This window comes from Girardinichthys multiradiatus, chromosome 18, assembly GCF_021462225.1.
Source record: "Girardinichthys multiradiatus isolate DD_20200921_A chromosome 18, DD_fGirMul_XY1, whole genome shotgun sequence".
Classification (NCBI taxonomy): domain Eukaryota; kingdom Metazoa; phylum Chordata; class Actinopteri; order Cyprinodontiformes; family Goodeidae; genus Girardinichthys; species Girardinichthys multiradiatus.
Window position 1 is genome coordinate 3,380,525 of NC_061810.1, and position 22,803 is coordinate 3,403,327.

The 22,803-nt window shown below is 41.9% G+C and overlaps 1 protein-coding gene and 1 long non-coding RNA gene across 3 annotated transcripts in view; both read right to left on the reverse strand.

The window, feature by feature from the left end:
* LOC124883732 lies at nucleotides 1-6,074 on the reverse strand. Its single transcript, XR_007042300.1, has 3 exons — nucleotides 5,509-6,074; nucleotides 5,269-5,406; nucleotides 1-3,047 (listed from the first exon to the last, which is right to left on the reverse strand). It is a non-coding gene; the product is annotated as an uncharacterized LOC124883732 (long non-coding RNA).
* The window catches only part of fat3a (FAT atypical cadherin 3a), a 321,467-nt gene that overhangs the window by 255,995 nt on the left and 42,669 nt on the right, over nucleotides 1-22,803 (reverse strand). For both annotated transcript variants that reach the window (XM_047390981.1, XM_047390982.1), the window contains exons 3-4: nucleotides 20,654-20,977; nucleotides 14,168-14,229 (exon numbers count right to left, since the gene is read on the reverse strand). In XM_047390981.1, coding sequence (XP_047246937.1) covers nucleotides 14,168-14,229; nucleotides 20,654-20,977 — 386 coding nt within the window. The remainder of the gene's footprint in view (nucleotides 1-14,167; nucleotides 14,230-20,653; nucleotides 20,978-22,803) is intronic.

Here is a 22,803-nt window from a genome sequence, read left to right on the forward strand (position 1 = left end):
TTTCCTCTCAAAGCCGACCAGTGGACCTTTTATTCAGAACACATCTCCGGATACATCTTCATAAAACAAAAACCCAAAGAATCCCAAATCCCTGACACGAGTCAGGATATATATATATATATAAAAGAGCCATGTCATTGTTGTGTATGTGAAAGTTTTGACCAATCAGATGTACCCTTTCCATTTACGCACATTTTTCTGGCACACTGAACTCTAATGTCAAAGTGACCTGGCAGGATTCAAGATATCATACTTCTTCCCAGCCGGACTGTTTCTATCCAGCCCACAAGTTTGCTTCTACAATAACAGGTCCATTAATCTTTCCTTATGCCAAGAACTTTTCCTTATCCAACTTGTTCCCAGACAGGCCTTGCATGTTGCTCAGAGGGACTGTTTCCATATGCCCAGAACAATCTACACAGAATTGATTTTCACATATGGTAAAAACAATAGTAACACTTTTAATCTACCAAACAAAGCTTTGAGCTTCCACAGTGGCTGCATTAAGTTTCCGGAAATCAACACAAAAACATAGTTTGGGATAATGTTTTTAAGCAGCAAGACAAACGGAGCGGCATATGGTGATGTGGATGGCTCAATGATATCTTTCTCCAGCATTTCTTCCACATGCTCCTTAATGATCTGGAGTTTAACAGGTGAAACTCTATATGGTTTTTGTTTGATCGGCACATCATGAGAGAGATAGATCTCGTGAGTGAGTTCGTTGATACAACCCAGTTCGGTGTTATAAACATCAGAATTATTACGCAGTTGGTATATATATAACTGCTTCCCAAAATCATCCAGGTGAGCACTGCTGACTGCTTTCTGCAGGAGTTCATCACTTGGCCTGAGGGCAACCAGATTGGCGGGAGCAACCGCTGAGAAAAAGGCAAGCTGCTGATGGGGTTCACTTGGGCACAATACAAACTCTTGTAGAGAATTATTCCGTCCTTTTCCATATGTCAAATATAAGGGTCCTCTGGTCCAAGGTTTGATCACTCCATTGATTTTATTCCATACACTCTCAATCACCAGGGTATAAGACAAACCAGTCTCCAAGATGGCAGCTCCTTTCCAGGGACTGATGCTGATGGGAACCACTAACTGTCAAAGCAGAGAATTAAATGGACTGAACTTATATAGTGCCTTTCCAGTCATGTAGACCACAATTAGCAGGAGACGAGGCAGTAGGACAGGTTTCACCAGACAGTCCAGAGTTTGTGAGAGAACCAAGAGTGGCTGGGCTTGGGCCTGCCTGGATGTGTGATGAACTGCTAGCCTGCTGAGGAGGGGCTGGAGGCAAATATGTTCAATTTGTACCAACATGTGGGCAGGCTGCAATGGTTGAGGTGGGCAATTGTGACTTTGGTTGTAATTTGGGTGTCTTGACCACACTGTGTTGTCATGGTTAGGAGGCCTGTGTTCAGTTGGCTTAGATGGTATATTTGCTTGTTTTCTGCTTTCGTACTGTTGGTTGTCTCGATCTCTTTCCAACTGCTGTCCCAGACGAACAAGCTCATCCGCTGGCTGGCCAATGTGGGTTTTGTGTTTTTCAAAATCAATTTGATGATGTCCTCCTCCTCAATCTGTGGTTTCCAACATCCGCATAGTGATTTGTACATGTATGTAAAATCCCTGATGCTTTCATTCTCTCCTTGGACACTGGTCCTTACTTGTTCAGCCAGCTCATCTTCATAATCCTCCAGGGGAAAAGTGGCCAGAAACTGCCTTTGAAAATCAGCCCAGGTATGCACCTTGTGTCTGGCTACATCCCACCAGTCACTGGCAGTGCCGTGCAACACATTCCTTAAGGTTGCCATGAGTTCCTTATCAGTTAATGAGTTCAGGGCCAAATAATCCTCACAACATTCCAGGTACTGCAGAGGATCGTGGGTGTCTTCAATTTTTCCATAAGTTGGAAGCAACAGTTTCACAGGACTTTTCCCCAGATCCCGACTCCTGTTAAGAGGCTATTTGGACCCTTGTCATCTCAGGCCGAGCAGTTGATTCCAACTGAGGCTTGCTGGTAAGTGTTATTGTTGTTGCTACTGGTGTATCATGGTAGATTGTGCAGTTAGATCCATTATTGTGGTCTGTTGACAGGTCTGAACTGGCTGTAATTTCCTCTGTCATCGATTTCATTGAGGTTTAATAGTCTGAGAGCTTCCCCTGCAGGCGAGAAACTTAAAGAAATACTGGCAGTAACTGGAGCCAATAGCAAGTTGAATTCTTTGAGCAGCTCAGATTGGTGGTGTCTCTCATATTGCTCATCTCCCATTTAATAATACTTTATATCCTCCATGGTAGCTTTTAGCTCCATTACCCGAAACTCCTAGTGCAGCCTGTGTCTCTGTTTGAACCCCTAGAGGAGGCTGTGAAGCGAGTAGGGGGCATCACCATTGGGGGTGGGTGTGGTGATTGGAGTGTGCTCAGATTAATGTGTTTCTGTGCTCATTTTGTTTTTTTTATTTACTTATTTTTTGTCTCAGTGCTCAAAATGCATTTGTAATTCTCTATTATTGAAAGAGTCCCATCTGGGGTTCCAGTTTTCCTGTGACGGTTTTACAGGTTTGTCTAAATTTTGTTTGTGAGTTTATTTTTTTATTTTTTTTATAGGGGTGCCAGCCAGGTATCCCTCCTGACAAGTAGGATTTTTATAGAGTTTTTTTTTTTTATGTAACCAGTTACACAAGGACCATGCACTACAAGGTGCAAATCCTTTAGCTAAGAGAATGACAATTATTATTTTTTTACACATAAGACCATCCACACAATATCATGTTTCAGTGTTTTTTTTTGTATTTAAATGTCCATGAATAAATAATACAAATCCCTCCTCAGCAAACAATGTCCGTGTTTCTTTTCTTCAAAGTTCTTCAAATGCTTTCAGATACGTTGCCCCACAGCAAGAGAGTTCATGTGGTCAGGTGATGAAAATCTTTCACAGAGGCAGAACCAGGAATCAGTTTTTTCTTTTTTTTCCATGGGGAAACCAGGTGTGATCAGGGCGTGTATTTACCGTAAATGTTAGAGGATGGTAGGGGCTGAGGGAGAGAAAAATAAAAAAAATTGCAACCAGATCTTTTTAACAAGTGGGTTAGAATCTTCTGCATAGAGTTGTTTGTGAAACTGTGTTTTGAAGAGAATTAGTGTTGTGTGTTAGTCAGGGCTTATTAAAAATTCAGTGTACTGTGCCCCCATTTGGTGGGCAGCAGTAATAATTACATTGTTTAAAATTAAATAGGTAGACACCCCCACTTGGTGGACGATCGAGAAACTTAACCTCTGCATCCATCTAGTGGAGGACTAAAAGAATGCAATTAGAATAAAGAATATATTAAAAACATAATTATTAATGAAATGTAAATCTTGAGAAAATATTAATACAGTATTGATAAGAATATATAAAATAATTGTAACTCATATAAAATGTAAATCATATATAACAGACTCTAGTCGATATTGAGTAGATTCATTTGGCCATTATACATTGAATAGGTCTGTCATTAATTATTGAATCAATTATGTTATCCAACATTGTAGATCTAAAAGTATGGATACTTCAGCAATTAAAGACTAAAGTGAACAGAGATCTCAAAGATTTGGATAAAACATTCCTGAAAATGTGGCAGAGAAGGGTGGACTAAGGGTTCCTGTCTAAAAATCCTCGAGACCACATGCTGAACCCTCAAGCAATTTAAGGGTTAGCCTCAGTCACTCAGGGAGCCTACAAGGAGGTTAGCGCTACATGGAAAAATGTGAGGCAACACACCTAGGGACCTACGCAAAACACATTGAGAACATGAAGAAAAAAAGCGATGGTCACTATGGAAGTTTAAACCTCATGACAACGCAAAAAGAGTCCTTAAAATGAGTTGAAAGTTCCATACCAAAAGAAAAGCCATTGTCTCTATCTGCTCCACCATCAAGCATATATCCAGCTATTCAGCTAAAACAAGCACCACCTTACAATGTTGCTGACTCTGCCATAAGTGATTCTCCTTCCACAATGGCCCCCCTATCAAAAATAAACAGAGGTTACCTGGTTGCTGAAGATTCCACTGAACACATAAAAAGGGACATTGATGCACCAGTTCCCTGCTGGATTCATCAATCTTCACCACCTGGCCTAGAAAACAAGATAACACGCTTATCTTTATATACATTGTCAGAGTGTGCCTCACCTACTCCACCCTCCACTCACATAGCTCTTTCTACCAACACAGTACAGAGCCTGTGCCAGGTTCCGAACATGATTTCAAACCAGTGACAAAAACAGCTTCCAGGGTGCAAACTCTCGTTCAACTCTGGGACCACAGAATACCCGGTTTTTCTCAGCAAACCGCAACGCCATCTGTGGGGAGGTCGAAGCTGCAGACAAATGAAGCGACAGCTACGGCGGAGAATTAAAAGAACATATAAACATTATTTATATGTTTGCAAAAACACATTAAACATGTATTGTATAACTACTCATTTCCATTACACTTGCACATTCTGAACATATGCAAATGAATACTGCACATGTAGGAGATGGGATTCTCTGGCAGTCCCTGTCTCCGCTTCCGTATTAATTGTAGTTTATGGATGCCCTGTTTTTGCATTAAAAGGAACACTAACGTCCAACTCAGCAAGCTCCGCTGTCTACCGGCTTTCCCCCTGCATTGTGTAACGCCTATAGTTGATGACTAATGCTTGGTTTCCAAAATTGGTGGAAACCAAAGTTCACCACCAAAGTTTAAAGGCAGCCAAACCAAACCAGTTCAGGAATGACAGTTCTTTTGGTTGAAAAACGTTAACTGTAAACAGAAGGCTGCTGTCAAACATGGAGCCGCCACTCCAGCAGACTCTCAAACTGTTCAGCCAATTCAGCCTATTATGAAGAACCAAAATTGATATTGATAGCAGGAACATACAGAAGATAAATGGACTGAACTTATATAGCGCTTTTCCAGTCATACAGACCGCTCAAAGCGCTTTACACTAGTGCCACATTCACCCAATTGCACTCACTAACGCTCACACATTCACACACAGATCAGTAGGCAACTTGAGGTTAAGTGCCTTGCCCAGGGGCACATCAACATATGGCAGGAGGAAGCTGGAATTGAACCCACAACCTTCTGATTGCAAGACGACTACTCTTCCTACTGAGCCACAGTCGCCTCAAGACAACAAGAAGAAGTTACAAATTCCAGGGCACCACAACCATATGCAATGACACCTGACCCTGACATTTGGAAAAAAACTGCCATGACCACTTACAAGGGGGTATTCATTGCATTTTCTCTGCACATCTTGTTAATCCGGACCCATTGACTTCTAATGCACATGACCCATATGATTGCCCTGCTGCCAGGAGTCGTTCCAAGGAGGTTGTACAGCAAATCCCTCTGAGCTTATCTGAAAAAATGTGGTAAGATTGTGTGGCTGTTATAAGGAATTTTCTCTTTGTCTAATCAGAACAGATACCGATACTTGTCTGGTGCTGTACACTGTTCTCACCTTGCAAGGTTATTAATAAAAGCTGACTGAATGAAGACCATCTCTCTTTGGTAATTAAGATTTGTTTTAACAACACACTCTGTTCCCATTAACAGCACATACAATTACATTATCAGGGCTGATGAAGTTTATATGCCAGTATTTGTGCCTGGCTGCTCTCTGCCGTTGCCACACCCATCTGCTCTGATTTGCAGCAGTCAGTGTTCTTTCCATGCCCTTGCGTGATCTCCATGATTTGACCTCACTTTTGTGCAGTCACGGGTTCTCCTGCCTTGCCTTGCCCTTGCCAGATTCTTGCAAAGTTTCTGATTTCTGGACAGCGACCCTGTTTCTGTTCCCTGACTTCAGAGTTTTTGCCTAACCCCTGGATTGGTAAGCCTGCCTTTATTACAACCAGAGACAGAGGACCCAAATTCAGCTAAACACAAAGTGAAAAGTTAAAAGGTTTATTTTGCAAAACAGGATCAGAAAACAGGAGACCAGCAGTCAGCTTCCACGAATGACTCAGGACAGAGAGGCGAGTTAGTGGCTGAATAAAACTCAGAACTTGAACAGAGTTAGGTAAAGCCACTAACCTTCTCAGTCTGGGAAAGAGGTGCGGAATCCAGAAGAGGATATGATCCAGATAGTTTATGTGGAAGAGTCCAACAGACTGAAGTCGGATTGCCGACTGATCCAAATCCAGAGGGGAATCAGCTGAGGAACACAAAGAGCTGTGATTGTCCTCTTGACAATAATTCCAGGCAGACTTGAGAGCCAGGCAGGCTCAGGCTGAATAAACTAGTGGTTAGGCTGTGGCGTAAATCCAAGGACAGAAACAGAGTCGTGTTCCAAGGCTAGAGATGTCAGACAAGGGGCAGGCAGAGGCATGAAACCAGAGGCAGAAAACAGAGTCGAAATCCAGAATCCAATCCATCAGACAAGAGGCATGCAGGAGGGAATAATCCGTGAAACAGGGCAAGGTCAGAGAACGAGATCAGACAGGAAGGAATGCTAGATAACTACTCACAAACTGTTTTTCAAAATCTGGCACCATCTGCCTGTCAGAGGGCTGTGTATAACTGCAGCTCCACAGGTGAGTGACATGACGGTGATTGCGCAGCAGCAGACAGGTGAAGCAGATGAGTTGATTGCATGGATGAGAGCAGAGCAGGCAGACTGGCCAGAATCATAACAGCCTTAGCCTTCTTGTGAATGACTGCCTGTTTTTTGGATGTGGATTTGATCTCAGATGACTGTTAGTCACTGCTGCAGTTAAGAAAGCCTGTGACTTCCCCTGTCTCACTAAGACTTGTGGTGACATCATCACTGCCACTGAAGCATTTCTCTGGAGATTAAAGGCCTGGTTCTGCTGGAGGTTTTTGTGGAAGCGTAAAGCTCTGTTTAACTAGATAAAAAGTGTTATTATTGTCTTTACCATAATAAAATAAACTCTGTGATAAGTTCACTCTGAGTGGAGACATGCAAGCTGTCTGGTTGGGAAACAGATTACATTAGAGGAAAGTTCTTGGCGAGAGGAAAGACAAATGAGCTTGTTGTTGCAGGCAGCCAGGAAATCTGGTGAACACTGCCAGGTCAACTGACCTGAGAGTCTGTATCCTGATAGAGTCATGAGAGTGTTGTTATGAAATGTCACGTACGCCAATCTGATGTTTTCCAGATGTTTGGCCGGAGTGTATTCTCGGAAAAAGTAGAGATAACAGTGTGAAGGTGCCAAGGAATGTTATGTAACGGAGAATAATGATTTCAATTGGTCAAGAAGACCCCAATACGCACTAATGCTTTGTAACTGTATAAAACCGCCGTTTAAGAAGTGAAGGGAGGGGAGACTTCTGGAATTTGTGATGAAGATGATGATGTGCGCTTTTGAAGAATAAAGTTCCCCTCTCGTGAGGGCTGTGTGTTGAGAGATATTTCTGAGTATTGTGATAACTATTTAGCTCAGTAATTTAGACCGCCCGCTCCCAAATATTGGTGGCCCATAAATATGGCAATTTTAGTCTCTGATCAAACCCCAATTAATTTGTTGGGCAGAGACGCTCTGTGTAAATTGAAACAAAAAATTTGGTGTACCCCTCAAGGAGTATATGTTCAAAAAGAAGGTCTGGATCTCCAAATGTTCATGCAGGTGCATGAGGCAAAGGTTTATTGGCTGGGAAACATTGACAGTCCAGTTGGAAATGTGATTTCTGAGTGGGGCCAGTACATTCAACTCCAACTTCCAGAAGCTAAAAAACCTCGTTTGGCCTACCATTGTACAATGTACTACAATTTTTTCAAAAGCGAAGAGTTTGAGGAAAAATGGGACAGTGAAACACAACAATTGAATGTCAACCTGGCAACCAAATACATTGTTATTGGTAAACAAGGGGCAGCGATAAATGTGGAAATGAACGATTTCATTTCCAAATGGTATAACATTCCGGAATCGGTGCCACACATAACCTTGTTTGTAAATAAAACTTTTCATGCAAAAGACTTGGGACCAATGATGAAAGTCGCTACTACAACAAAATGGGAAGAAACAGACAATCCATTAATTTTCCAATCACAGGATGCATCAATGATTAAGATTGGGAGCGAAACATTGATGAAATCCAAACCACAAGTAGTGACAGTGCCGGTAAATGACACAAATACATTTTGAAGAAAAGGAGTTGCCAAAAGGAAGTTTGATTGTTGAGTACATATTAAAACATGTTCCAGATCACATATGGTCAAAATATGATACAGATGTGGGTTTGGTAAAATCGGCCAGCCCATTTAAGGTTGAGTTGAAACAAAATGTACACCTTCCATTCCATCCACAGTACCCGTTAAAGGCAGAAGCAGAACAAGGCATTAGCAGAACTATTGAAGGACTGCTAGAAGCAGGAGTGTTGGTGGAAACAAACAGTGGGTGCAACACACCAATATTTCCAGTCCAAAAGGCAGATGGATCAAAATATCGTCTGGTTCATGACTTGAGAGTCATCAATCAGGTAGTTCAGGATTGGCCAGCAGATGTGCCAAACCCACACACAATGCTAACAGCTGTTCCACCAGAAGCACAGTACAAAAAAGTACAGTTACACTTGCTTACCACAAGGGTTCAAACACAGCCCGCATGTGTTTAACCACATCCTAAAACAAGATCTTGAAGGGTTAAGCCTGAACAGCACATTGCTGCAATATGTAGATGATATATTAATATGCGCACCCACATTGGAAGACTCTGTTCTCTCAAACCCCCAGTCAGTCGTGGCAGATGGCCGCTCACACTGAGCCTGGTTCTGCTGGAGGTTTCTTCCTGTTAAAAGGGAGTTTTTCCTCTCCACTGTCGCTACATGCATGCTCAGTATGAGGGATTGCTGCAAAGTCAATGCCAGTAACTGTCCACTGTCTCTACACGCTCATCCGGGAGGAGTGAATGCTGCACGTCACTGACTGGATGCAAACTGCTGGGTTTCCTTATACAAAAAATGTTTTTATCCAATTTGAATAAATAACTGAATCTGACTGCACTGTTCAATGGTTAGGATTAATTGAAATGTATGTACCTGACTTTTGTGAAGTGCCTTGAGACGACATGTGTTGTGAATTGAAGCTATATAAATAAACTGAATTGAAACTGAATTAAAGGAGCAAGCTATCAGGACCAAGCTCTTCCGCCAGTTTCTAAAAAGGTTAGTGGCTTTTCCTTTGAGTCTTTCTGTGACCCTTGACCGTTTCAGCCACTAACCTGTCCTGTACACTTACAGTGTTTCCTGTTTGAGGTCTCCTGACTCCCACCAGCTTAATTGGCAAAATAAATCTTTTAAAAGCTCAAAAGGTATTTGGTTGCAATTTTGGGTCCACATTCTGGTGCATTACATTATGAGGAAACATGGTAAGAAGAAAAGGAGGGACGACAGGAAACTGTCCAAATCTCAGACAGGTTGCTACAGCGGAGCCAGGTTGTGTTGACCAAGGAACAACTTTCCTGGTACACACTGTCCACTGAATCTGCTCCACATGTCACATTTGCCAGAGGATATAGATATAAAGCCAGAAGGTTAGGTTCAATGATAAAAACAGCTCTGTCCCTGTCATGGACCCCCACTGTTTCCCCCAAAATTTCCTATAATGCTGAAAACGGGTGGAAAAAACCCCCCAGAATGTCTAAGATGTGGGTATACATGAAATGGTTGATTTGCCAAGATTCTATGGATCTAAAGCTAGACATCATCCAGACACTCCTAGGGTCCTCCAAGATGTACCTAACTCTCTTTAGATGACAGGTCCACAGGATGAACAACTCCTTAACTTGCCACCAGTTGTTTAGCTTTTACCTAGCCAAAAATATGTGTGACCTCAGTAATTCCTCAAGCCAGAACAGGTAGCAGGGATTTCTGCCACAACATCGGCACAGCTGGATGGGTGAGTCCTCACACCCTGTTACTTGTCCTGGAACACTCTGATTTTTCCTGTGCCTAAGGTTGGAGAAAATGCTAGCTAAAGAATGGATCAAGATTTCAGTGGATTGAATGACAACACCATTCCATGTGAAAAGCCCATTCCCGATCCATATGTGACCTAACAAAATCTCTGCCCTGCACATTAATTGTTCAAAGTAATGACATGGCAAATGCTTTCTTTTGCATCTCACTAGCTCCTGAAACCAGGGTCATTTTACATATAGAAGGCAGAAGTACACATATACCAGGCTCCCACAGGGATTTAGGAATTCTAGAATTGCGCCGCTCAAGGTGGCAGCAGGTTGGAGTAGCTCTGTTACTTTTGATTCTGATTTATTCTTTTTTGGAAACTATTCCTCTTGTGGTGGATACAGTTGATTTTTTTTGGACTACTGTCCATTCTGGTGTCGGATGCTGTGCAGCTTGGAGGATTTTTCTTGATACTTTCTATTTTTGGACATTTGTTATGATGAAAAGGAGACGCCGTGGATGCAGAGCAGGAGCTAAGAGAAGAGAAAGAAGGAGGAAGTTCAAACCATCTCTTCTGTCGATTATGATGGGCAATGTGAGATTGTTGGGAAACAAGTTGGATGAACTCCAAGCCCTACAAAGACCCAGCCAGAGTACCGGGCATGCAGTATCATGTGTTTTACTGAGACATGGCTGCAGGATCATATCCCCGACTCCAGCATCTCTCTGCCGGGCTTTTTAACCATACGAGCAGACAGAGACTTAAAGAGGAGCGGCAAATGTAAAGGAGGTGGACTGGCAGTATTTGTGAACAACAGATGGTGTCATCCAGGACATGTAACTGTGAAGTGTCAACTCTGCAGTCCAGATATTGAACTGTTGGCAGTAAGTTTTCATCCATATTATTTACCCAGAGAGTTCACCAGTGTTATTTTGGCAACAGTTTACGTTCCACCTTCCGCTGTTGCCGACACTGCATGTGATGCCATCAGCTCAGTTGTTGCTAAGCTACAGACACAAAACCCCAATGCTTTTGTGGCAATTTCTGGTGATTTTAACCATGCTTCACTCTGTGCTACACTTCCAACGTTTCAACAGTTTGTCAGCTGCTCTACCAGAGAAAACAAAACATTGGATTTGTTTTATGCAAATGTCAAGGACTCATACATCTCTACAGCAAGACCTCCGCTAGGCAAATCAGATCACAATCTTGTTTTTCTCTGCTCGAAATATAAGCCCCTTGTTCAGAGGCAACCTGTAATAAAGAGGACTGTGAGAAAATGGTCACAGGAAGCTGAAGAAGCTCTGTAAGGTTGCTTTGAGGCTACAGACTGGGACGCACTGTGCCAGCCACATGGAGAGGACATCAATGCCATGACTGAGTGTGTAACCAACTATATAAACTTCTGTGTGGATAACATCATCCCCACCAGAACCGTGAGATGCTTCCCCAATAACAAACCTTGGATCACCAGTGACCTGAAGGACCTGCTTAACAAGAAAAAAAGAGCCTTCAGAGAGGGAGACAGAGAATTATTGAGGAGTTTACAGAAGCAACTTAAAGTCAAGATAAGAGACAGCAATGAGGTGTACAAGAAGAAGCTGGAGAGCAAGCTCCAGCAAAACAATATCAGAGATGTGTGGACAGGGAAGAAGAAGATCACAGGCTTCAAGCAGGAGCATGATCAGACCGATGGAGGTCTGGACAGTGCCAATGAACTGAACATATTCTTCAATAGGTTCAGTTCAGAAAGAAGCTCAGCATCCTCCTCTCCTGCTCACAGCCAAACAGACATCCCACCCTCCTTTGACCCACAGGACCCACAGCTGTCCAGTAACACCTCACATTTTTTATCTTCCACCTCAGCCCTAGACCCTTCTACATGTTTGCCATCAACCATATCAGAAGATGCTGATGCTTCCTTTGCTTCCCCCTTCCACCTGTGTGTCTCAAGAAGTCAGGTGAAGAGACAACTGGAGAGACTGAATAGGAATAAGGCTGCTGGTCCAGATCATGTCAGCCCTAGAGTCCTGAAGGCCTGTGCAGAGCAGCTCTGTGGGATTCTGCAGCACCTCTTCAACCTTAGCCTGGCCCAGAAGAAGGTTCCGGTGTTGTGGAAGACCTCCTGTCTTGTTCCGGTACCAAAAAAAACTCACCCATCAGTCCTCAATGACTATAGACCTGTTGCCCTGACATCTCACATCATGAAGGTCCTAGAGAGACTCCTGTTGGCCCACCTGAGTAAGCAAACAGTAAACCCCCTTCAGTTTGCTTATCGCTGTGGAGTTGGAGTTGAAGATGCCATCATACACCTGCTTCAACAAACCCACTGTCATCTGAACAAAGCCAGCAGCACTGTGAGGATCATGTTCTTTGATTTCTCCAGTGCATTTAATACAATCCAACCTGATTTGCTTTGTCAGAAACTCCAGAAGACTCAGGTGGAGGCCTCAACGATCTCCTGGAGATCTGTTCAATTATACCTTAAGAACACTCATCACTCCTCTTGATCACTCTTCCATTGTTGTCCTTATCCAGTATGCGGATGACCTACTTTCGGCAGCATCCACTGCTGAACTATGTCTTACCGCAACTTACCAAGTGCTGTCCCTTTTGACCGAAGTTGGATCTAAAGTAAAGAATTAAAATGTTCAAGCCTGCAGAAAACATGTCACTTTCTTGAGACGGAACATCTCACGTGAGTAGCACACTCTTACCCCCTCCCAAATACATTCTATTCTCTCGAATGCTAAATCTACCAAGGTCCAGCAAACATTGGCTTATCTAGCCCTGACTAGATACAGCAGAATCTACGTGCCTTCATATGTCTTACTCATTCAACTACTCAGGGATATTGTTGCTGAGACGGGAAACTGCATCCTCACTGCAACACTTAGCTTGATCCCAAAAACTGAGGCTTTCGCCAACACCAAACTGGCCCTAGCACAGGCTGATTTTACTGTCCCATTTCAACTGGATGTGTCTGAAAGAGACAGTTTTGTCAATGCTCGTCTCTTTCAGAAAAAGGAGGGGAAAAGGAGAGTCCCGATAAGCCAAAGCTCCAAACCGGATACCAGGTTGTACCTGGTATCTGGCCGCATTAGCAAAAGTTGGTAAAAAAAACAAAAAAAAGTCACCTGGTTACGTGACACCCCACTGAGTTGTTGCATTCCTAGGATGAAAAGCTTTCACTTTCTCCCCTGTGAGAAATATCAACATTTACAACACTCATCACTCACACAACCACACGTCACATTTGGAACTGAAGTGACCAACATGGCACCAGGAATCACAATCTGAAAATTTGCCACATGACTGTGCTGAAATGGCTGAAAAAGACACAAGACTAGGAGAGGATCTTTCCACTAAGCTTCTAACAAACCCTGACCTGACTCAGTACATGGATGGATGCTGCTTCAAAGGAGAAAATGAAAATGTGGCTTCCTATTTAGTAGTTCAACAACTACTGGACAAAAAGACACAAATCATGACGGAAAAAGCAATAATTCCTCAGCCTGCCTCTGCACAGATGGTGGAAATTGTGGCACTGACAAAAGCATTCCAGCTAAGTAAAGGAAAAAGAGTGAACATCTACACAGACTCTGCTTATAGATTTGGTGCTGTTGAATGGTGGATGGACCCCAGCGTGTGAGAAGAAACTTCCTGACTACAGCCACTTGTGCTGTAGTCAGGAAGTGCTTTGTGCTTTATGTTTCACTTGTGAAACATAAAGCACAAAGCATAGTTATCCAATTTAAAAGGCATCATAGAGATTACTCTCTTTTTCAAATAATGTCAAATAAGTTAGAATGATGCAGATGCAAAGCATAATTCCCTTTCTTCATCTTAATGTATTGTACCGCATTGCATTGTATTGCATCGCATCAAATCAAATCAAATCAAATCAAATCAAATCAAATCAAATCAACACATTTAATCGGACTGAATTGTGGTTGAGAAGTTCAGCTTTTACCAAATCATATTTGGTAAAAGCTGAATCATTTTATCAAATCATATCAGATCAGTCTTTCCTGCTCATGTACATTTAATGTATCATATTATTGGCAAAGTATTGTGATACATTCTAGTATCAGCTACAAAGCAGGAGAGGTCTGGTAATACTGAAATAATGAATACAGGATGGAATGTCAAAATGATGAATCATATGTGTTAGTGATCATCTCAAGGACTCACGGACAGTAGATAAGGTGATTGGTGAAGGTTGGATAGAAATTAAGAAATGTTTCCTCACCTCCAGAGCATGCTCCTGTTGTTGTTCACGATCCAGTTTCCGTGAGGTGGTAGTGATCATTCCTGAGACAGAGAATAACAGGGGTTGTTAAATGAAGAATGATACTTCATTTTTTTCTTCACTGTTTCTCTTCGTTTCACTCCAAGCTGTATGTGTGTCGATTACATGTTTCTGAAGAGCATTTTGTGTTATTGTTTTACTGTGTTTTGTGACTTTATTCTGCATAGATCAAGACTTCCTGCTTGTCAATGCGTATATAGGGTATGAGAATGTAGATGGGTAAAGGAATGCGAAATAGCTTTGCTAAAACAGAGTTGAGAGGTTTTCTCTGTTTGCAATATGTAAAAAGATCACAGTATCTGTTGTTTCACTACTTTTTCCCATCAAAATACAGCAGAGAACCAGTGTTGTACAAAAGTACCTTCAAACAAACACATTTATGAGTGGTATTAACGTTTTGAAGAACTTTGAACTTAACATCGTTGTTTTTTATATCACAGACTTGAAGTGTGTGTGTGTGTGTGTATCAGTGTGAGGTTAACTGTATTAATCACTTTCTGACAATTCTTTCCATGTTTCCATCACATTTTAGGTTGTCATCAAACACTGTTGCCAAACATTTGTATTGGTCAACTACAGGGGTTGGACAATGAAACTGAAATACCTGTCATTTTAGTGTGGGAGGTTTCATGGCTAAATTGGACCAGCCTGGTAGCCAGTCTTCATTGATTGCACATTGCACCAGTAAGAGCAGAGTGTGAAGGTTCAATTAGCAGGGTAAGAGCACAGTTTTGCTCAAAATATTGAAATGCACACAACATTATGGGTGACATACCACAGTTCAAAAGAGGACAAATTGTTGGTGCACGTCTTGCTGGCGCATCTGTGACCAAGACAGCAAGTCTTTGTGATGTATCAAGAGCCACGGTATCCAGGGTAATGTCAGCATACCACCAAGAAGGACGAACCACATCCAACAGGATAAACTGTGGATGCAAGAGGAAGCTGTCTGAAAGGGATGTTCGGGTGCTAACCCGGATTGTATCCAAAAAACATAACACCACGGCTGCTCAAATCACGGCAGAATTAAATGTGCACCTCAACTCTCCTGTTTCCACCAGAACTATCCGTCGGGAGCTCCACAGGGTCAATGTGCACGGCCGGGCTGCTATAGCCAAACCTTTGGTCACTCATGCCAATGCCAAACGTCGGTTTCAATGGTGCAAGGAGCGCAAATCTTGGGCTGTGGACAATGTGAAACATGTATTGTTCTCTGATGAGTCCACCTTTACTGTTTTCCCCACATCCGAGAGAGTTACGGTGTGGAGAAGCCCCAAAGAAGCGTACCACCCAGACTGTTGCATGCCCAAAGTGAAGCATGGGGGTGGATCGGCGATGGTTTGGGCTGCCATATCATGGCATTCCCTTGGCCCAATACTTGTGCTAGATGGGCGCGTCACTGCCAAGGACTACTGAACCATTCTTGACCATGTGCATCCAATGGTTCAGACATTGTATCTTGAAGGCGGTGCCGTGTATCAGGATGACAATGCACCAATACACACAGCAAGACTGGTGAAAGATTGGTTTGATGAACATAAAAGTGAAGTTGAACATCTCCCATGGCCTGCACAGTCACCAGATCTAAATATTATTGAGCCACTTTGGGGTGTTTTGGATGAGCGAGTCAGGAAATGTACTGGAGTGTTTCCATTGAGTTCCCACCTCAGAGTTTTATGACTCTTTGTTCGAGATTTGGGGCACTAAGCTGCTAGTGGCTAAAGGGCGCGGCCCCACCGTCAACAAGCTGATCACTGCAATCGAGACATCAGCACACCAGGAGGGCTTCTCTTTCCAAGTTAACCCAAATTAGACATTTTGTCCATAAAACTGCTGGTTTGATCTTCATAGACACTCAATATGCATATATTTTCTTTTATTATTATTGTTAGGTAGTCATTTTTATCCCCTTTGTGTAGAATAGTGCTTGTTAGTTAGGTGAAGGCTTTTGGACCAGAATAATATTATATCAGGGTTCTATGGTTTCACAAAATGTTCACATAGGGTTAGGGGGGTTAGGGTTAGGGTATATAAGAGAAGCGTTGTGTTAATTTCGCGCAAGAGTGATTTATCTGTCAAAATAAGGTTAAAGTTCCCCCCACCTTCGGTGAAGCGGTTGAATAAACAATGACATTTAGTGGTTTTGTTTAGTAATCATGAATTATTAATGATAATTTGTATTTGTAATTATTAAGAACTTTGAGCCCATAATCACAACACCAGAGGACATCTCTGATTTCTATTCGTAAGTAATGATTTTTGGTTAAGAAATTAATTTTCTGAATTATCACTTTTTAATTATAACTTTTGATAAATGTTAGTTAATCAATAATCATAATCCTTACAGGGATGTAGTCTATGCCTCACTGTGTCCGTCTGGACCACAAACATAAAACATCTGATTGCACTCAGAGGTGCCTTGCGCAACGCAAAAACAGGACAAATAATCTCTGGTCAGAGCAGAGGCTGAGATGAGAGACCTGCTGTTGAGGTTACAATCTGTAAAGGTCTAACAATAAGCAGAGCAGGTAGCCAAATCCTCAGAAAGGGTTATAGAAATGAAACAAAGTCAATCAACAGCTGGATCAGGTGTAATGACACAGCATAACAACCCCTGTTTGCGTCAAGTATCACAGAAGACGGAAATAACATTTGACCAAAGGGTGTGACAAAAAATAACATATGGTGGAACACTGAAAGCAGGAGAGAACCTCACACATTCCAGAGACTTGTTAAATATCCGAGTGAAGATGGGGGAGAAGTTAGCACAGGCTTTCAAGCAGAAGGGGGACAGATTTTCGGGTCCTGGAGGTTACCTGGACTTTTGACGCTGAAAGAGCCTTTTTACATCTTTTTCAATACAGGCAGGGTTTTAGAAGGGAGAGGGTAAGAGGCTGTATAGTTGTTGGTGGGGGGCAGGTAATCCTCTTCTGTGGGACTGAGGTGTGGGTGAATGGGTTGGAGGAGTAAATGGCCGTTGTTCACCCTGCAGAACAAGCTTTTCAGGACATCAACCAGTTTGGGGATCAGTGCACTATGTGTGGGGTTGGGTTCCTGTAGTTAGTGATGTCATACAGGCTCCTCCAAATTGTTGCGGTGTCGTTATCTGAGCAGTTTTGTAGCTTCTCTTTTTAGCTTGTCTTAGCTGCCCTGAGCAATCTCCATGGTCATTTTGTTTCTTGCCTGCTTGTACAGGTCCCCACAGCTGTAAGCCTCTTCTTTAGTCCGATACAGTGTCCTCAGATGTGAAGTGAACAATGGTTCATTGCTGTTGTATGTGTGAAAGGTCTTGGTCTGCACATACGTTAAAAACTCATGTGAGGCAAGTCAATGCAGGTTTATTTGTATGGCACATTTTAGTAACAAGGCAATCCAAGGCGCTTTACATGATGAAAACATAATAAAACAAATCACATAAAAAAGTAAGGCATTGACATAACAAAGGAAAGTAAAGAAAAGTTGGACAATTGAATGAAAATAATGTGTCAGTTAATGGTTTAAAAGAACATAGGATTTCAGATGTTTTGTTAGTTTTCTGGAAGCTTGTTCCAAATTGGTGGAGCATAAAAAACTAAATGCTACTTCTCCATGTTTGGTTCTGAATCTGGGGATGCAGCAGAAGACCTGAGTGGTCTGGAAGGTATATGTAACAACAATTCTTAAATGTATTTTGTTGCCAAGTCATTCAGTGATTTATAAACCAACAGAAGTATTTTAGGTCTATTCTCTGAGATGCAGGGAGCCAGTGTAAAGACCTTAGAACTAGGGTGATGTTCACTACTTTCTGTAGTTTTAGTGAGGAACTGGGCAGCTGCATTCTGGATCAGTTATAGCTGAATGGACGACTTTTTAGACAGACCTCTGAAGACACTGTTCCAGTAATCAATTTGACTAAAGATAAACACATGGATAAGTTTTTCAAGATCCACAGTGGAACAATGGATAATTTCCGGTTTAGCAATTCTGATTTTATTTTCATTTACAATGTTATTATTGTAATTGTGAGTTATTTTCTTTATTGTTGAGCACATTAAACTCAGGTTGAAGTAGAGTATGTGATAGTTCAGTTCCTGGTTCTTGTAACAAATGTGTTCTTGTCAGGATCTGGGTTGTGCGGCCATTTGTTTTGCTTTTTCATAGCAGGTTCTGTTGAAAGGGGGGAGCTGTGCTGCTACCTTCCCTCACACCTGTAAGGGATGAGGCTCATCAAGGGAGCATATAAGGAGTAGGCTGTGGATCATTCGACGCCTGAGTGTCAACCCTAGTGGTACCTCTAGCCTCTGAACCTTGTATTGATTATCTGAGTTGTATAATCGCTCTAACCCTAAGTTCTCCTCCTTTCTGAAGGTGCCTCCTGAAACCCTGGCTTTGTTTCCTCTTCGTTGCTTCCAGCACGGCAAGCCCGGACTCTATCTTCTCAATTCTACGCTTCCAAATCTCAGTCGGACTCCTACACTAATCTGAGCTCTTTCACTCCCCATGCCAAGACCCTGTTCTCCCTCCAACGAACTGCTTCCTCCGCCATCAAACAGACAAGACCGCCTTCCTACATCCAACATCCCCTCCCGGACCGTAACTCCGCTCACATCAGTAAGCCATTTCTGCCCTGGTTATTTTCTCCTTACTCTGAGCCCCTACTCATCCTCTCTGTTCTCTCTCTCCTGGTGGCGGACCTGCTGCCAAGATTCTCTTCAGATGCAGCTTATAATTGTGCTTTAAATAAACATCCTAAAAATTTATTAAGTCTCCTGGTAGTTTCTGCATGTGGGTCAAAAAAATTCCTAAAACGATGACAGTTCTAGTGTATGTAAGCTTTGTTAAAGAGTGATAGGATTTTATCCGTAGAAGTTTAGCCACTCTTGTGCTGCATGCAGCACTTTAAATTACTGTGCTCATTCACTAAAAATAGTTTTGTTGGTAGTTAAACAGGTGATGTAGAACATTCTGGTGAGACCGAGCCACTCACTAACTGCTGTTTTCCGCTGTCTTCATGTAGGTATGTAAGGTTCCATGGTGTATGTTTTGTTGTTTATTATATGAAGTATCTTATAATGTTAATGATGCCATTTTGTATCAGATTTTTGATTTTGTGTACGCTCTTTTCTTATGGACTCTATAGAAGGCACCGTAAACACATCTTGTGAGGGATTTAAGAAAAAACCCTGGAGGCGTTTGATCTAGTTATAAGAGACAATAAAAACTTGAAATTGCTCTGCGTTGCCCTGCTCATACCTGAACTGGTATGCTCAGGCTTAGCAGTTTAACATGGCTAGGGAAGTTGCTGAACGGTGCTTGATCAGCAAAGGGGAACCCATGACCGACCTGAGTTCACATCTAGGGCTCATGTTTATCCCTCATTGTCCTGACAGAGAGCTGGTCTTCAAACGCAAACCTTGAAGTACAGGGCCATATGGATGACTATTTGAGAGAGCATGTCGCGCAAACAGAAAGGGCCAGCCAAACAAATTGTCAAACGAGTGGGCGGTTGTCAATGAGAAGAATGTGTCATTCAGTACCAGATGTGTTCCAGGGCCAGAATGTACACCCTCTGCCTCAGAGCACACTACGGTGCACAGGGTTCTGAGCCAACTGGAGACGGCTCTTATCAGCAACACACAGTCTAGAGGCAGCAAGACTAATAAGTAGGTCTCAAGCCGCTTGCAAGAATGTCAAGTTTGTGGTACTTTGGACCATGACACTAGGTCACATTGTAGGCTGCACAAACTATACTTTCAATGTTTTTCTACAGAGCACATTAATGTTCAATGTTATCAAAGTAAAATGTTCAAAAACAGCTTACGATTTTTAAGCTGTGTATACGTTGGCTTGTGACACAGTTTCAACAGATAAAACTGTTAATTTCCATACACAGTACAGACAATATTAAAACAGATTGCTTCTTTTATACCTTTTTCCTTGAAATGTGAATATTGCATTAAGTCACAGATAGACCAAAGTTTGAGAATGTCTTTTTAGATTCCTTTACATTGGGTTATACCTACATGAGAATGCAATTTAATTATCCATTATTGAAACCCATATATCCTTGCAGGGTCGTGTGGGGTGAGGGATTGTTGCCTGCCTACAGCTGTTATTGGACAAGAAACAGGTTGCCAGTTGCCAGTCATGTGTCTGGGACACAACAGACAACTGTGCACAAACACATATAATTTGAACTAATGGCAACTTTGAGAGATCAATTAACCTGACATGTATCTTTTTGGAAGTATCTGGAGAACCCACACATGCAAGAAAAACATGCAAACTCCATTTGCTGCAAGGAAATTAAAAATATAATTGAAAGATTTAAATGACATTCAGTAATTCTATGGTTTCATTCCTTACAATCAGATTAGGGATTTGGTAACTAAAATATAGAGTTCTGTTCGACACTGCATATAAGTTCAGAAACCAAAAATGACTCACCAGTACGAGAGTTGATAGCAAAGACGTTTTGTGGGTTTCCACTAACAATGCGATAGCTTAGCCAATCAGAGGTTGACGGTGGTGGGACATCAGGATCCTGAGCATGGATTTGAATTACAGAAACATCACGGGGAGAATTCTCAGGTACTGAGCAACGAAATAATGACTCAGAGGTCAGTGGGGCATTGTCATTAACATCGTTCACTTCAATGAACACCTCAATAATGCTAAACTGGGGAACAACACCACGGTCACTGGCATAAACTGTCAGCCAATAGGAGTCCTTGGTTTCCCGATCCAATGTATCTGTGGTGTAGATCACCCCTGAAAGAAAAAAAGAAAACAATTTTTGCAATCAATGAAACCACCAAAATTCAAGTATTAAAATCTACTTTATTAAATAGAAAAATTTTGCACAAAATGTACTTTGAAACAAATAGTCTAATCGGTTAAATTTTTCCTTTAATATTAAATGTATGGAATTCCAAGGGGGAATGCAATAATAAATAATTAATTGAAACAACAAATAAATCATAATTCTCTGAAGAACATTCCATCCAGTATCTAGACAGAATTACATGGTTCTAAGCAATCAGAAAAGCATCCGATTTTCAGCTCTGATAACTAACTTCAAACACTGGATGTCCTTGAACATCTTTATATGGCATTTCAGGTCACCCGGTCATTGTCCTTATTTGCCCTAAAAGTAACCTATATGATGAAAATAGGACTTTTTTAAGTTCACATGTCCCCTCAAAATTTACCCCAAACAAAGACATGAATAATCTGTCTTGCTTAGCCTGTCGGATGCAGTCCATATTCAAACATAAATCTTAAAATTCAGGCTTAGTTGGCCTGTTTGATAATATGGAAAATTAACCAAAACAAAGATTTGAAATTCAGGCATGTTTAGCTGATCTGATGCTATCCAAATTAAACCTGAACAAAGATGTAGAAAGCATTGCTTAATCTATTTGATCCAAACATATACAAATTTGGGTTCATTTTAACTAGTCAAACTTCTCTGAATTTTGACTCAGCAAGCTTTGCTGACAAACACTTGACAAACACTACCAAATTAATATATTCCTGTGTTTCATTCACTTACAGGCTGCAGGTGTATGAAGTTTGATGTGGAAAAACATGACTGGCCTGCACAGAGTCCTGACCTCAGCCTTATTGAATAACTTTGGGATAAATAGAAAAGCGGAAAATAGAATAGAAAATATAGAAAATAGAAAAGATAATAGAAAAATGTAGGCTGCAATTCTGGTTTTCTCTTCTATGAGCAACACACTCCTAAATCTTGTGGAAGATGTTTAGAGTTTGTTTAGAATAGTTGAAGTTGCTATTGCTGGCAATGGTGGGTCTATCAACAAATTGGAGCTAATAGATAAAGAATAGGATGTTATCAAAATTCATGTACATGCTGGGCGCGGCGCTGGTGGTGTAGGGGTTAGCGTATAGAGGTTATAGTCCTCGAAGCGGCTGTCCCGAGTTCGAGTCCCGACCCGGTGACCTTTGCCGAATGTCTCCCCCTCTCTTTGCCCGTCCTTCCTGTCTGCCTACTATCAAAAATAAAGGCCTCTAGTGCCGAACAAATTCTTAAAAATAAAAAATTCATGTACATGTAAAAGTAGAAAGACAAACACTTTTGGCAATGTAGCATGTGTAACTTGATAAACCTTTGCATTTATAATTAAGAAAGTAAGATTTCTTATGCCTTATACCACCCCCTGTAAAAGATATCAGATAACTACACCGTTGTGAAAAGGATCACGTCAGGATGCAGCAGGTCCATCTTGGAGGTAAAGATTTGAATGTGTGGGGTGCAGCGCTGGTGGTGTAGGGGGCGCAACCCATATACGGAGGCTTTAGTCCTCGACGCAGCCGCCCCTGTTCGAGTCCCGGCCCTGGCGACATTTGCTGCATGTCTTCCCCTCTCTCTCTGCCCCCATTTCCTGTCTAACTATTGTCAAAAAAATACTGAGAAAGGGCACTAGGAGGCGACATGCTCTGGGTGCCCTTACACACAACATGCTGTGTGTTGCCAAGCAACACATGGCTGATCAGGTATGATTTCAGTACAACGTTCACTTTTGCTATGGTGGCTTAAGTCCAAAGCGACGTATGTTTTCTGTAGTTGGGCC